At 36.5% G+C, this 14,151-nt stretch overlaps 1 protein-coding gene across 1 annotated transcript in view; it reads right to left on the minus strand.

Moving 5' to 3' along the window:
* Positions 1 to 13,929, minus strand: part of mtrr (5-methyltetrahydrofolate-homocysteine methyltransferase reductase) — a 31,902-nt gene extending 17,973 nt beyond the window's left edge. Inside the window, exons 1-12 of the mRNA XM_079805773.1 lie at positions 13,825 to 13,929; positions 11,191 to 11,344; positions 10,937 to 11,090; positions 10,747 to 10,864; positions 10,280 to 10,658; positions 9,971 to 10,084; positions 7,241 to 7,394; positions 6,253 to 6,341; positions 5,868 to 6,048; positions 3,499 to 3,541; positions 2,812 to 2,998; positions 2,371 to 2,489 (exon numbers count right to left, since the gene is read on the minus strand). Of these exons, the coding sequence (XP_079661899.1) occupies positions 2,371 to 2,489; positions 2,812 to 2,998; positions 3,499 to 3,541; positions 5,868 to 6,048; positions 6,253 to 6,341; positions 7,241 to 7,394; positions 9,971 to 10,084; positions 10,280 to 10,658; positions 10,747 to 10,864; positions 10,937 to 11,090; positions 11,191 to 11,334 (1,682 nt within the window). The 5' untranslated portion in view covers positions 11,335 to 11,344; positions 13,825 to 13,929. The remainder of the gene's footprint in view (positions 1 to 2,370; positions 2,490 to 2,811; positions 2,999 to 3,498; positions 3,542 to 5,867; positions 6,049 to 6,252; positions 6,342 to 7,240; positions 7,395 to 9,970; positions 10,085 to 10,279; positions 10,659 to 10,746; positions 10,865 to 10,936; positions 11,091 to 11,190; positions 11,345 to 13,824) is intronic.
* Between the last annotated feature and the right edge of the window lie 222 nt (positions 13,930 to 14,151).

Genomic DNA, 14,151 nt, shown 5'->3' on the forward strand with positions numbered 1-14,151 from the left:
TTAACTTGAACAATTTGAGGTAACTTATTGCCTCAAAAAAAAAAGTGTCTTGCCAACTTATTTGGGTTTATAGTGTAATAATAAAAAATAATTATGCTACTTTTATTATTACTATACAGAAAATACTACAACTATGAATAACATTAATACTAATAATTAATGCATGAAAAGAGAAAATACTCTTACTACTACCACTACTACTAATATTATTATTATTATTATTATACATTAAATGCACAAATATATTTAAAAAAAATATTAATAAAAAATTAAAAAATATAAAATTTAAAAAAACGAATCTGTAATCTGTTATTGGTCCATGGCTTGGGGCCAAACCAAACACACTCTGCTGCATGACTGCCTCGACCTTGACGTTTTGGAAGGTGATGTGGACAACTTTTGTCATTCATCATTAATGTCTCATCCCACTCTCACCATCCCCCAGACATGTCTGAAACATTCATCAACCGCGTTCGGCTCGGACACTAGCCCCTGTGATTACCTGTGACCCTTGTGTCATTTACAAACTATTCGTGTGCACACACAGCAGGCATCACATCACCAACCGTCCCTGCACCAGGGCAGACGGCTTCATTCATATGTAGTCCTGGTGTGTCACTCTTCATGGGCCCCTGGCACAGAGTATAAATCACACACGCTGAGATGACAGGCCGCCACAAGACACCTTTACAGCCAAATCCTGAATTTATGCCCTTCTTTATTGTAACACCAGGGTCTTCAGAAACACTATTAGGCATCACAGATAATGTGGCAGGAAGCAGGTCAATAGCACATTTACACTTTCTCTTCCTCCTTCAATCTTTTTAGATTTATCATTACCCTAGAGGTGTTTTTATGTTACTTTTACACTTGAGGATCAATACTACGAAACTTCCTTCCTCTTTTAAAACCTGAAGATGTGTGATAAAAGGTTGTTTTGTAACACTTACTGCTCTGTGGAGCATGGAGTGCTTCCTCAAATAAAAGACTTTTATTTTTGTACTGACAGCTATGTTTGTGTCTTTGCAATGTGTAAAAGGTACAAATTAATTGATTATTTTAAGACCTAATGTAATGAAAACTCAGTCTGTTCACTATTTTGCTTAACATCATTACTCCAGTGTCACATGATCCGTCAGAAAGCATTCTAATATGCTGATTTGGTGCTCAATTAACATTTCTGATTATTATACAATGTTGAAAACAGCTGCATTGCGTAATATTTTATCAAAATAGCATAATTTATTAATATAGTTAAAGCAAAATTGAATAGAGAACTGGCGTGATGTCATTTAAAAAAAAAAAGATCATTTTGGGAGTTCGAAACAGCTCACCAAAGTGAACTTCACAGAAATGACTCTTGGTCCATAATGATTATGTAATCTGGGGCTCCACCTTCTTTGACGTGTAAAATCACCTCTGGTTCCAGTCCGTCAAGGTCAGACATGAGTTAAAACATGAACTTACTGCAGAGCTGCTTTACAGTTGAAACTGAAGTTCCTTGAAAGTGACATTGACGCGGTTTTTTTCATGTTTAATACTGTAAAACGTCTTGCTTTAAAGCAAACTATTGTATAAAGTGCTATATAAATACACTTGACAATAGAGATGCTCTGATTGATTGGCTGCAGATCAGTATCGGCCGGTAATCACATTCTATGACTCTGTAGTCACAAAATTTGTCTAATCTCATTAACCGATCCCAATTTGATGACGTAAAACATACGATGACATCAAACTTTAGCACTGCAGTCACATCCTGTTCTAAAGAAATATCCTGTGGAGGAACATTGGCTAAAGGATTTAATACAATGAACCTGATTCGCTGCCTCTGTCACCTCTGTCTGCTCTCGGTGTCTGAGCCAAACACACACACACACACAGAGCAGACAGGGAAACTGAGCGTGTGTGATTACCTGTGTCTGTCCTTCTTCAGGTCAAGACATAAATTCATGAAAAAATCAGTTTGCCATAATTTTTCAGAAGAAGAAATATCTTTGTCATAGTATCCTTTCACACGTAAGTTTAAAATATTCTAGCTGACCATCCAGAGTTTAAGGCGACCATTATTTTAGAATGTATCACCTTATTATTATTATAATTCTTTAAAATGATTGTGTCAGCTGATCTATAACGCACGATGGGCGCCGCCATGTTAGTTTGCAACGCATTTCAGAGAATCGGACCTGATGGATTTACAACACGTCAATTCATCCAGATAGATTATAATATTGCCATTATATGAACACCATATCAGCCCAAATTTTGGAATCCGTGCAAAAATGTTGTATAGCATTTCACACTGCTCTACAATATATCAGAAAAACGAAAGGGTGGAAAAAAGCATTATGATAAACCTTCTGGATGTACCTTTGTTGAAGAAATCCAATGAAGGGGGCCACACCTGTTCCAGGGCCCACCATCACTACAGGAACAGAGGGGTCGGATGGTAAGTGGAAGGTGCTGCTGGGGCGAGGTCTGACATGTACCTGGACATGACATTTAGATCTAATCAATTCTAGGCGGTGATGGAATGCCTATACTCTGTAATCCTCCTCACACAGCATCTATTTAACCTTAACAAACCCAGTATCATATATTTTGTAGATAGCATCTAAATCAAAAGCTTTTATATGTTGTTGGCGTTGTTGTATTCTGCTGCAAGGATCAGCACACTTTCTCCAGAGCTTATTTCTGCCCAGCTTTTACCTCAATCAAACAACCCAATTCAGCCCAAATCCTCCCAGGGACTGTGAAAAGCTAATTTGTAGGTGAAGGGGTTTGCTAATGTGTAATGCCTACAGTGCTAACCTTCGGCAGGGCTGATGTGCCTAGACACTCTGAAGCCGGTACCGTCCCAAGGGGCTGCAAGATTGAGGAGACGTGATCAACCAGCCAGCCTGTGCACAACCCCGTCCTCGCTGGATGCTCAGAACATGCAGGGACCTCCACAACATTGAACACGAAATGAACTTTCCCAGGGTGCTGAAGGCTGGAGCTGAGGAACGAGACAAAAATAAGAGAGTAAGTGCTAACAATCCAGAACCAACCCTGAACATGAGCAAGCCGGTGGACCTCATTATCTCTCTCTTAATGGCCTGCCTGTATCGGGCCCTGGGGACCCCTGCTGACCGGACTTTAATATTTCATAGCCCTAATGTTTCTGTGTATTCTACCAGCATCAGTGCACTGAACATAAGACATTAGTGTAGATGCCCGACCACTTACAATCTGAAGGAGCTGGGCAGAAAACAAATGAAAGTGGCAGGCGGTTCTGAAAGGCATGTCCTTTGCATCCAATGTTTGACTTTGATCACAACAAATAGAGCATCATCAAGCAAGAGTAAGTGACACATTGAATTCGTGTCTGTCTATAATAAACCACACAACATCAAAGGAGGATAGAGACAGAAATAATGACCTAAAACCTGGATATGTCTCTGCTTTAATCTGTGTGTCCAAATATAAAACACAGGTGTTTCAAACAAGGTCTCTTACCTGGCAGCAGAATAGGCTCTGGGTTGAAGCTTCGGCAAATGTTCTGTAATAAAGCAGAGGAGAAATCAGAGGAGATGGCATTGTGACCTTGAGGCTATTCGACCGTGTCTTGAGTTTCTCTTTTAGGGCATCCCCTCTCTAGATGTTACCCAAGCCTCTTGAGTTTACCTATAGAGGGCCAATTTCTCAGAATAGCTAAATTCACAATGCAGTGTTTCATTTTGTATACCTTTTTAGGACAAGCTTGATGTTAAAAGCAAGTTCAGTACATATAATCAATGAAAAATTAAGTTGATTTTTTAAAACATACTACTAAAACTACTTACAAACCGAAATTTCAGCTAGGCCAATAATTGCACTATAGGCGATGCCAATAATTGATCATTTTGCTACTTGCATTCATTTGGTTTCCAAAATGTCCTTAAAGCCAATGGATTTTGAACATATATCGTAATATTCAGTAAAGATTCTATTTAAACAAATCTATAAAAAAAGGATTAACATTGATAATAATAAGAAATGGGCCTTTGACTTCTATAGTTTTTTTTTCCTTACTATAGAAGCCATCAACTGTTTGGTTACCCATATTCTTCAAAATATCTTTTGTGTTCAGCAGAAGAAAGAAATTCATACAGGTTTGGAACAACTTGAGCGTGAGTAAATGACAGTATTTTCATTTTTGGGTGAACTATTCCTTCAAAAGCACAGAGGTAGTTGTTTCTAAGCTCAAATAAAGTGTTTTGCCACAAAAACTGCCATACCATTTTCTCCAATCCACTGAAATGATGAATCAATTCGAAAATATTCATTTCAAGCACACCATATGTGGATGCTGAAGGTCCACAATATTATCCATTAATTACAATCAAACATTCAATACAGTGAGCAGCTGTTGCAATTACAGCTTCTCGTCAGCGCAAACAAATGCATCAAAAAGGCACATGGTGTTTTGCTGGAAAAACTCTGCACTTTAATGTCGGAAAAGCCTGAAAGTCAGGAGAGAAACTGTTTGACTGATGACAATGATCTTACTGTCAGAACACAGCAGTGCAGAGTGATTTTGGAAATAAAATGAATGTGCCGTCAGACGCTGCTCAACCAGCATCTTTTGCCATGAGGAATGACCATGTTAATCCTTAATTTGCCAAAGTCGCAGTAATATTTGCGCAGATTAAAACTTTACATGTATACGCATCCAATGCAACAATCCACTGGCCAGCCACATCCGCATAAATCAGTGAGGGTCACTGCATTATGATTATCCTGCAGTTCTCTATATCTACAGTATGGTATGCATAAATAATTTCAGCTATACCAGCTTTTTCTCAAAATCAAGGTGACTGCACATTTCTTACCTTGATGGAGAATTTTATTGCATTTCACAGCAGAGGCTTACTTTACAACAAAGGAAAAAAAATCTCCAAAACAACATATCCCACCAAATATTGTTCAAAAGATTAAATAAGGTTTATTATTAGAAAATATAATATTTGTATTGACAAAGCCAATTACATGGCACATTGATTTTGTGTACAGTGTGCTAAACCTACACTACCGGACAGCAAATATTTTTTCTCGTAAAGGATGCATTAAACTGACCATTAAAGTAACAGCAAGGACACCATTAATGTTGCAATTCATATTTAAAAAGTAAATGCTACTCTTTTGAATGTCCTATTAAATCAAAGAATCCTGAAAAAATTGATCATGTTTCCACAAAAATATTAAGCAGCACAACTGATAATAAGAAAGGTTTCTTGAGCACCAAATCAGCATATTAGAATGATTTCTGAAAGATCATGTGACACTGAAGACTGGAGTAATGGCTGATTTGACATTACAGGAATAAATTGCATTTTAAAATAGAAAACATTTAATTTAAATTGGAATAGTATTTTGCAATAGTACTGTTTTTACCCTATGTGTATCAAATAAACACAACCTTGGTGAGCATAAGAGACTAAAACATTTAAAAAAAATATTATGAAATCATGATAATTTATCTTAATTGACTGACAGCCTTCATTTTTTCGTTTATATGTCCTAAATGTATCATCATTCTCCTTGTGTGCCCTGATATGCTTTGGTAAGACTTTCAATACAGCTATTGCAAAGTTTAAAATGTATTTTTTCAGAGGGTAAACTTGCAGTTAGAGAACAGTATTTTGCCTTTAAAAGGAGAGCAAAAAAAACAGAGCTGGACCTCTGATCTGATGTTGTTTTACTGCCACCTGGTGGTACCACTGCAAATACTAGCAAACATCGGGCACATTTACCATGCAAACTGCATATACTGATAGGAAATGTATGAAATGCAGAAAACATCCCCATTCCAGTGAATTCAAAGCAGATCACGCGTGTTTACTGACCAAACAGGAGGCTGAGCGGAGGTAGGCAGGATGGGAAGGCCTGAAGGAGATCCAGCACACATATGTTGGTGTCCCTGATAAAGCTGTTGTAGTCTGCTGAGCCTTGTTTGCTACACAGTTCCAGAAGCCTTCTTTTCTCTGAACTGCTCTGAGTGAAGTCCGCCAACGCTCGCACAAACGCCTGAAAGCACAAGAGAACAGCATACAGGGTCTGTCCAGGAACTTCAGACTACAGATCACAGACCATGAAAGCTAAACAAATCCTTCTCACGGTACATCAAAAGCACCGTTGCGTATAAAGTAAGCGCTAATGCTAAATCAAAGGTTCAGAACTTCAACAGCACTGAAACTATAACATTAAATGCAGTTAATAACACAAAATTACTTTTTTTGGAATGCTCCTTATCTCCAAACACCAGGTGAGAATAAACTGCAAAGAGCCGTTCTGTGGGAAGTGAAGTGGAACCTTTGCTGCTGTAAAAGAAAAAAAAACTGGCTATGTATTTATTCAACATTTCAGGTTGTCCAATCTTAATCTAGTTCTCTGACTTGTGGGCAGAATACATTATTTTATCTCTGTACTAGCACAGTTTGAGGAGAATGTTCCTGGGGCATGTACCATGAAGCCAGTTTCGCAGGCTAGCCCGGTAAGTTTCAGTTTAGATTGCGCCAATCCTGGGTTTTAGGTACCATGAAAGTGGTTTGGCTTTTAGCTGTGTTCATCATCATAGTAACTAAAACTCCACAGCTAACCAGCTCTGGAGCAGGTTATGTTCTGGATAAGAGATCTCACACTGAAATTGGACCAATCAGCTGTGAGCAAATTGACATGTCTGATGCAATAAAGTCACTCCCCCAGTTTCTCGTGCTCCAAATTAAAGGTCACTATATGATTTAAAAAAAATTATTGTCTGGCTTTAATGATAATTACTTAATATAACTTTAAATTATTTATAATTGATTGATATAATGAAATATATATAATTCATATACACTTAATCCATTACACACAAGCAATTTTAATTCATAAATGATTAAGCATTTCGTTTTTAAATTCTTAACTTCAATCTCTTAATCTTCTGCAAAAGAGTTTTGAATCATGTTGGCTCTCTCGCGAGAAGTAAATCACTTTCTCTGTGTTGAAAGGCATGTGATTGGCTGTTCAGTACTGATGTCACACTTTCATGAACCACAAACTCAGGATCAAAGCCTGAGTTGACAGAGAAAGTTGATGATCAGCATCAAGGAACCAACAAAGCCAGATTGGATTGGTTTGGTTTTGTCAACTCAAAACTAATCCTGTAACCCTTTGTTCAGCTACCATCATGGTACAGGCCTCTGGTGTTAATGTGTGTCAACAATGGCTGCAGTACCTTTCTTGCTGCTGTTTTTAAGCAAGGTGACCTGAACAGCAAAATTCTTTTGCATTTGCAGATCCAGTCTGAGCAGCAACTCTTCAACTTCACTAGCTCTGTTTGGACAGCGAATTTCAAAGGAGTCTCCAGGCTGATAAGCAACATCCTGCTCCTGGAGAGACAACATTTATGTGAACTCTTACACATATAGAACAAGACATATATATGACTGATCCAAAAATACATTCTAAGTCTCTTAAGCTCATCAATGCTCCATTTAATTGATGAAAAAAAACTGTAATATTATGTAATATTATTATAATTTAAATTAATTGCCATCACATATTTCTGTGATGGCTAGCTGAATTTTCAGCATAATTACTCCAGTCTTCAGCGTCACATGATCCTTCAGAAATCATTCTAATATGCTGATTTATTATCAATGTTGGAAACAGTTGTGCTGATAATTTTTTTTGGAGCCTGTGATACTTTTTTCAGAATTCTTTGATGAATAAAAAGTTAGGAAGAACAGCATTTATTCAAAATATAAATCTTTTCTAACAATATAAATCTTTACTATCACTTTTTATCAATTTAACACATCCTTGCTGAATAAAGTATTAATCTTTTTTTATTATTATTGCTTTTGAATGCTATATTGTTACAAAAGATTTCTATTTTAAATAAATGCTGTTCTTTTTTTACTTTTCTTTTTTTACTTTTTATTCATCAAAGTATCCTGAAAAACAACAAAGGTTCCAAAAAACATTAAGCAGTACAACTGTTTCCAACATTGATAATAAATCAGCATATTAGAATGATTTCTGAAGGATCATGTGACGCTGAAGACTGGAGTAATGATGCTGAAAATTCAGCTTTGCCATCACAGAAATAAATTATATTTTAATGTATATTAAAATAGAAAACCATAATATTTCACACACACAAACACACATATATATACACACACACACACACACACATATATATTATATATATATATACATATATATATATATATATATATATATATATATATATATATATATATATATATATATATATTTTTTTTTTTTTTTTTTTTTTTTTTTTTTTTTTTTTTTTTTTCATATATACCTCATTTCCCCCAATTTTGTTTAGATTGCCTTTGTCGTCATCTAACACTCAATGAAATGTATATTTTAATAAGACTGTTAAATGTAATCTTTAGCAAATTCCAATAATTAATAATAATAGTGTTGTGATGACTAAATTCCCTTGTAGCATTTAAAGTGATTGATTTGAGTTTTTAGGGTATTTTTTGGGCAACTTATTTAGGCAATAATGTATTCTCTACATTTACTTGTTCAGGGTTCCTACACAATTTTCATTTCAAAATTCCATACTTTTCCAGACTCAAATTTCCAGACTTCCCTACAGATTTTTCCGACCATATTCAACTTGTTCTGATAAATTTAAAATTCAACTGCTAACAAGTATGTTACATTCTAAAGATTTAGTATTGGCGGTTTTGCCTTTTATTAGGATAGGATAGAAAGTAGCTAGACAGGAAGTAAGGAGGGAGAGAGAGGGGGGCGGGATTGGGAAAAGTCCATGAGGCAGGACTCGAACTCGGATCTCCCGAAGCACAATGCCCACAATGCTATCGGCTCCGAGTCAAAACCTCTATGTAGGTTATCATGTTAAATTTGTAAATTTTAAAATTGTAGCTACTGTTGCTTGTACAAGTCAATTTAACACCAAACCCAGTCAAGTTCAAAGCTCTAAATCAATACAATGTTATTCATATTTGTAATTTTGTACATTTAAATTAGAGATGCACCGATTGATCGGCCAGGGATCGGAATTGGTCGATTTTCTGCATGTTCAGTCTCACGTGTCTCTAATTTTGAGCCGATCCGTCTACATGCGGCTGTGAGCACGAGCGCGGCTGCGACGTTGATGTCATGAACGAACGAAATGACTTGAAAAAAGATTTGTTCATTTTGCTGAATGAGATTCAAAGAGCCGAGTCAATAAATTGATCCGAACTTCCCACTACTATTTTGGCCTAGCATATGGCTTACAATTGCCGCCTCCCCCATGTTGGAGATGTCAAATGATTTGACATAAAGTTTGCAAATAGCTTTCTTTGTAAATTTGAATTCTTTGGCTAACCAGGCTTTATATTTAGGATCGGCAAGCCAGCCCTCGGAAAACTTGCATTTTCCCATTTTGTTTGCCGTGAAGTCCACACTCAAATGAAAAAATCAAGCACAACGTTCCAGGTGTTTTTAGTCAAGCAGTTTGAGGTAGGGGCGTTGTGATGGCAACTGCCGCCTAACAACCTAACAACCAATCACTGCAGACCTAAACTCCAGCAGATCAAGTGTAAAAAATGATCGGCAGCGCTGGCAGACTGATCCAAACGCCATGAAAAAAAAAACAATTGTATATATTATATATTTATTATATACATTTAGAAATTCTTAATTTTATTTTTAGAAAACTAAATAGGGACAATAGTCTGGAAACATAAATATTTTTCCATTCTCTGATTAATTTTTTCCATACTTTTCCAGACCTGGAAATTACTGAAATCAAATTCCATACTTTTCCATACTTTTCCAAACCCCGTAGGAACCCTGCTTGTTATTGGTCATAACAATTATATACAAATAATTTGTTTAGTATTAAAATAATTATCGGCTCATTTATATTATCCAGAATTATAATATTGGAGCATCCTACTTAAGAAAATATGCTTACCGAAATATCAAGCTCCAGTAAGATGGCGGATTTCACTGCATCATCTTGAGTTAATTTAACTGCTTTTGAAATGGGAACTTCACAATAACCGTCTTTACCAGATGGGACCGCCTCCTGTGAACGGAGTATGTTAATTGGTAGATTAATAGACATCATTTTAAAAATTACATTTGATCCCATACTATCTATACCAGTGGTTGTCAACCTTTTTGACTCCAATGCCCCCATTGTCCAACACATTTATTCAAAGCCCAAAATTAAGATTAATCTCTATACTTTATAAATGTTGATTTTCCAGGAAGTCCATACCCCTTCAGTTGATGCCTGTTCCAAAACGACCTCTAGATACGAAGGGGGAAGAGCAGGAACATTAAGAACACACTCTGACAACGGTGGTAAAGATTTCTTCAGGGATGCAACCAATGTGGTAGAGCGAGTCTCGGCATCACTGCTGTCAGATGTAACGGTTTTGCCATTTTCCGAGTCTATTTCACTCAGCTTTAAAAGATGAAAATCAACTTCTAGATCTGACTTGTTTTTTTCCTGGCCGGATGCATTTTTATGATTATTGTCTTGTGTACAGTCACTTCGGGCAGCTTCCTGTTGATTTGAAGCGGACATGTTAGAGAATGTTTTTTTCAGAGCGTCCCAGAGTCCCTCAATCCAAGGATCTACCACAACTTCAAGTCTGAAAAGAAAAGTGTCCCAGAGTTTGACAAGGCAATATATCAGAAAATCAGATTTTTTTTATATTGTTATTTAACATGCATGCTTACCCGGTGCCATCATCTGCATGCCCAGTGGCATAGAAATGTTTTCCACCAAGTTGCTGCAGACGCCTGTCAATGGTCTTGCCCCCGTTGCAGAAATTTGCATAGTTTGTGTCTCCCAGAGCTGCATATATAACAGCATGAAAAAGTGCTCATGGGAAGAGCGCACGCTTGCATAACAGAAAGATCATCTTACCTAAAAGTGCATAACGCAGATGGGACAGGTGGTCGTGCGGCAGAGATTTATTCTTGATCTTTCTCACAAACTTCTGAGCAGTGTCTGGAGGATCACCATCACCGGTTGTGGAAACCACAAAAACAACTGGGCGGATTTCTCTGTCAACGTTGTACTGGGGATGCATGGGAATGCACAAGTTACTACATCAGTCAGTTCTGATATGTGACTGTCCAAGATTTGATATCCACAAAAGTAATGATAAAGAAACAAACCTTGTCCTGGTTGCTCAGACAGTTGATGTCAGCTGTAAATCCATGTTCAGCTGCTTGTTCGCAGATCTCTTCAGCTATTGACTGAGCCTGACCGCGCTGAGATCCATACAGTATCAAGAAGCGAGCAGCAACTTCACACGGCATATTATCATAGCTGGACAAAGGGAGTTCAAATGTATTTTATGTAGGTACAAAAGCTGTCACTGGGGCAGTACACTTTCAAAAGGTATACCTTTGTACCTGATTTACCACTAATGTGTGCATATAAAGTACCTAAAAAGTACATATTAGTATCTTTTGAAAGGATACCGTCTCAGTAACAGCTTTTGTGCCTTTTTTTCTGAGAGCGAAGCATTAAAAAAAAAGTTTTATATTATGTAACATAATTTAACAAACAAAATATGATATATTGTGTATACATTTATAAATTATTATTTGTTTTAATAAAATAAGTATAAATATTATTTAATAAACAATGAATTAAAACAGTTGGGTAAAATAAAACTTTGTATAAAATAAATACATTTATCAGTTTGGATTCCTCAAACCTGGTTTCAAACCAGGGTGTTGTAATAATAATTTATATAAGCATTTATATTTAATTTACATATTTTTTTCTTTTAACTGTAATGTGAATTAGTATTTTGCTTATTCTAAAATAAGGTTCGGTATTTATATTTTTTAACAATGTGTTTACATGGCTTGTGATCATGATTTATGAGAGAGCAATCTTACATTCACAAAACAAGCATTATATACTATAATGGAGTGGACAACACATATACAGTCATGTGAAAAAGAACACCCTTTTGAATTCTATGGTTTTACGTATCAGGTCATCTGGTCATTAGCAGGTCTTAAAATCATGTAAATACCACCTCAGATGAAGAACAACACGACATATTACACTGTAATTATTTATTTAACAAAAATAAAGCCAAAATGGAGAAGACATATGTGACAAACTGCTTGTAGAGACACTTTTAGCAGCAATAACTTGAAGTAATAGTTTTCTGTATGACTTAATCAGTCTATCACATCGTTCTGGAGGAATTTTGGCCCGCTCTTCTTTAAAAAGGAGCAAATCGTTTATAATAGTTTGCAGGCATTTGTTTATGCACAGCTCTCTTAAGGTCCCGGCACAGAATTTCAGTCGAGGTCTGGTTGAGGTCTGGACTTTGACTGGGCCAGTGCAACACCTCGACTCTTTTCTTTCAGCCGTTCTGTTGTATATTTGCTGGTGTGTTTGAGATCATTGTGCTGTTGCATGATCCAATTTAGACCAAGCTTTAGCTGTCAGACAGATGGCCTCACATTTGACTCTAGAATACTTCGGTATACAGAGGAGTTCATGGTCGACTCAAAGACTGCAAGATGCCCAGGTCCTGTGGCAAATCATCAACCCTCCACCAGCGTGCTTGATCGTTGGTATGAGGTGTTTGTGGTGATATTCTGTGTTTAGTTTTCATCAAACGTGGAGCTGTGCATTATGGACAAACATCTCCACTTTGGTCTCATCTGTCCAAAGGACATTGTTCCAGAAGTCTTGAGGTTTGTTCAAATGAAACTTTGCAAACCTAAGCCGTGCTGCCCTGTTCGTTTTAGAGAGAAGAAGCTTTCTCCTGGCAACCCTTCCAAACATGCCATGTGTGTCCTGTCTTTTCTAATTGTACTGTCATGAACTTTAATATTTAACATGTTGAGGCCTGTGGAGTCTGAGGTGTAGCTCTTACGTGTTTTGCAATTTCTCTGATCATTGCACGGTCTGATCTTGGGGTGAATTTACTGGGACGTCCACTCCTGGGAAGATAGGCAACTGTCTTGAATGCTTTCTACTTGTGTATAATATTTCTCACTGTAGAATAATGGACTTCAAATGGTTTGGATGGCTGTATAACCCTTCTCAGATTGATGGCAGCAACAATTGCTTCCCTAAGATCATTGCTGATGTCTTTCCTCCTTGGCATTGTGTTAACAGACACTTGAATACTCCAGACCAGCAAACTTCTGCTTTTATAGAGGTGATCACACTTGCTGATGATCAGTTAATCAAAGACTTTTGATTAGCAGTGCCTGACAGCTACTTACCCTCTTATTTCCTATGTTAACAATAAGGGTGTACTTAGTTTGTCACCAATGGCTTCTCCATTTTAGCCTAGTTTTAGTTAAATATATAATGACACAGTATGTAAGATGTTGTTCATCTGAGGTTGTATTTATCTAATTTTATGTCCTGCCAAGGACCAGCTGATTTTTTTATTATGTCCTGAATCTGACACGTAAAACCATAGAATTCAATAGGCTGTCCTTTCATTGTCAAATGACTGAATACTAATTGCTATACATACTGTATATACTTTTATTTAAATATGATCTGTATGATGTTTATGGAGCAAAAACATAATTTTTCATATGTGTAAATTGGAATTTAACAGCTCCGATCATGTGACTATTTACATAAGCCATGTAAACATGCCAAATAAAACAAAAAAGTCAGCAGTTTCATTTAGTTGACAGTCCTGCGTTAAATACATCAACAACTCTATTTAGACTATCCAAACTTCAAAACAAATGTCGGTCACAAATGTAAAATGTAAGCGGTGGGGTTGAATTGATTAAATTAATAAAATTTACCTTGATTTTATAAATGATAACTCCAACCACGTCTTCGGCCGAGACACATACTGAATTCCTCACTAGCATGCTTTCATAAGTATGAACTGTTGGAATAGGTAACCGGATACACATGGCCTTGCAGAAATAAACAACTTGTAAATTAATTGATACACTAGTCAATGACAGACCTCAATATGTCTAGTCAATTTGCATGGAATATAAATCTGTGGCTGAACTCGCGTTAATTGTTGGAGTTATCGCGATAGTAGGATAAACCATTAATAAACTTCAATTTTTCAAATCGGTAGATATGTTTCTTTCTTTCTCTTTCCTAAATAATTGTAT

Source organism: Gobio gobio (genome assembly GCF_949357685.1).
Source record: "Gobio gobio genome assembly, chromosome: 23".
Taxonomy (NCBI): domain Eukaryota; kingdom Metazoa; phylum Chordata; class Actinopteri; order Cypriniformes; family Gobionidae; genus Gobio; species Gobio gobio.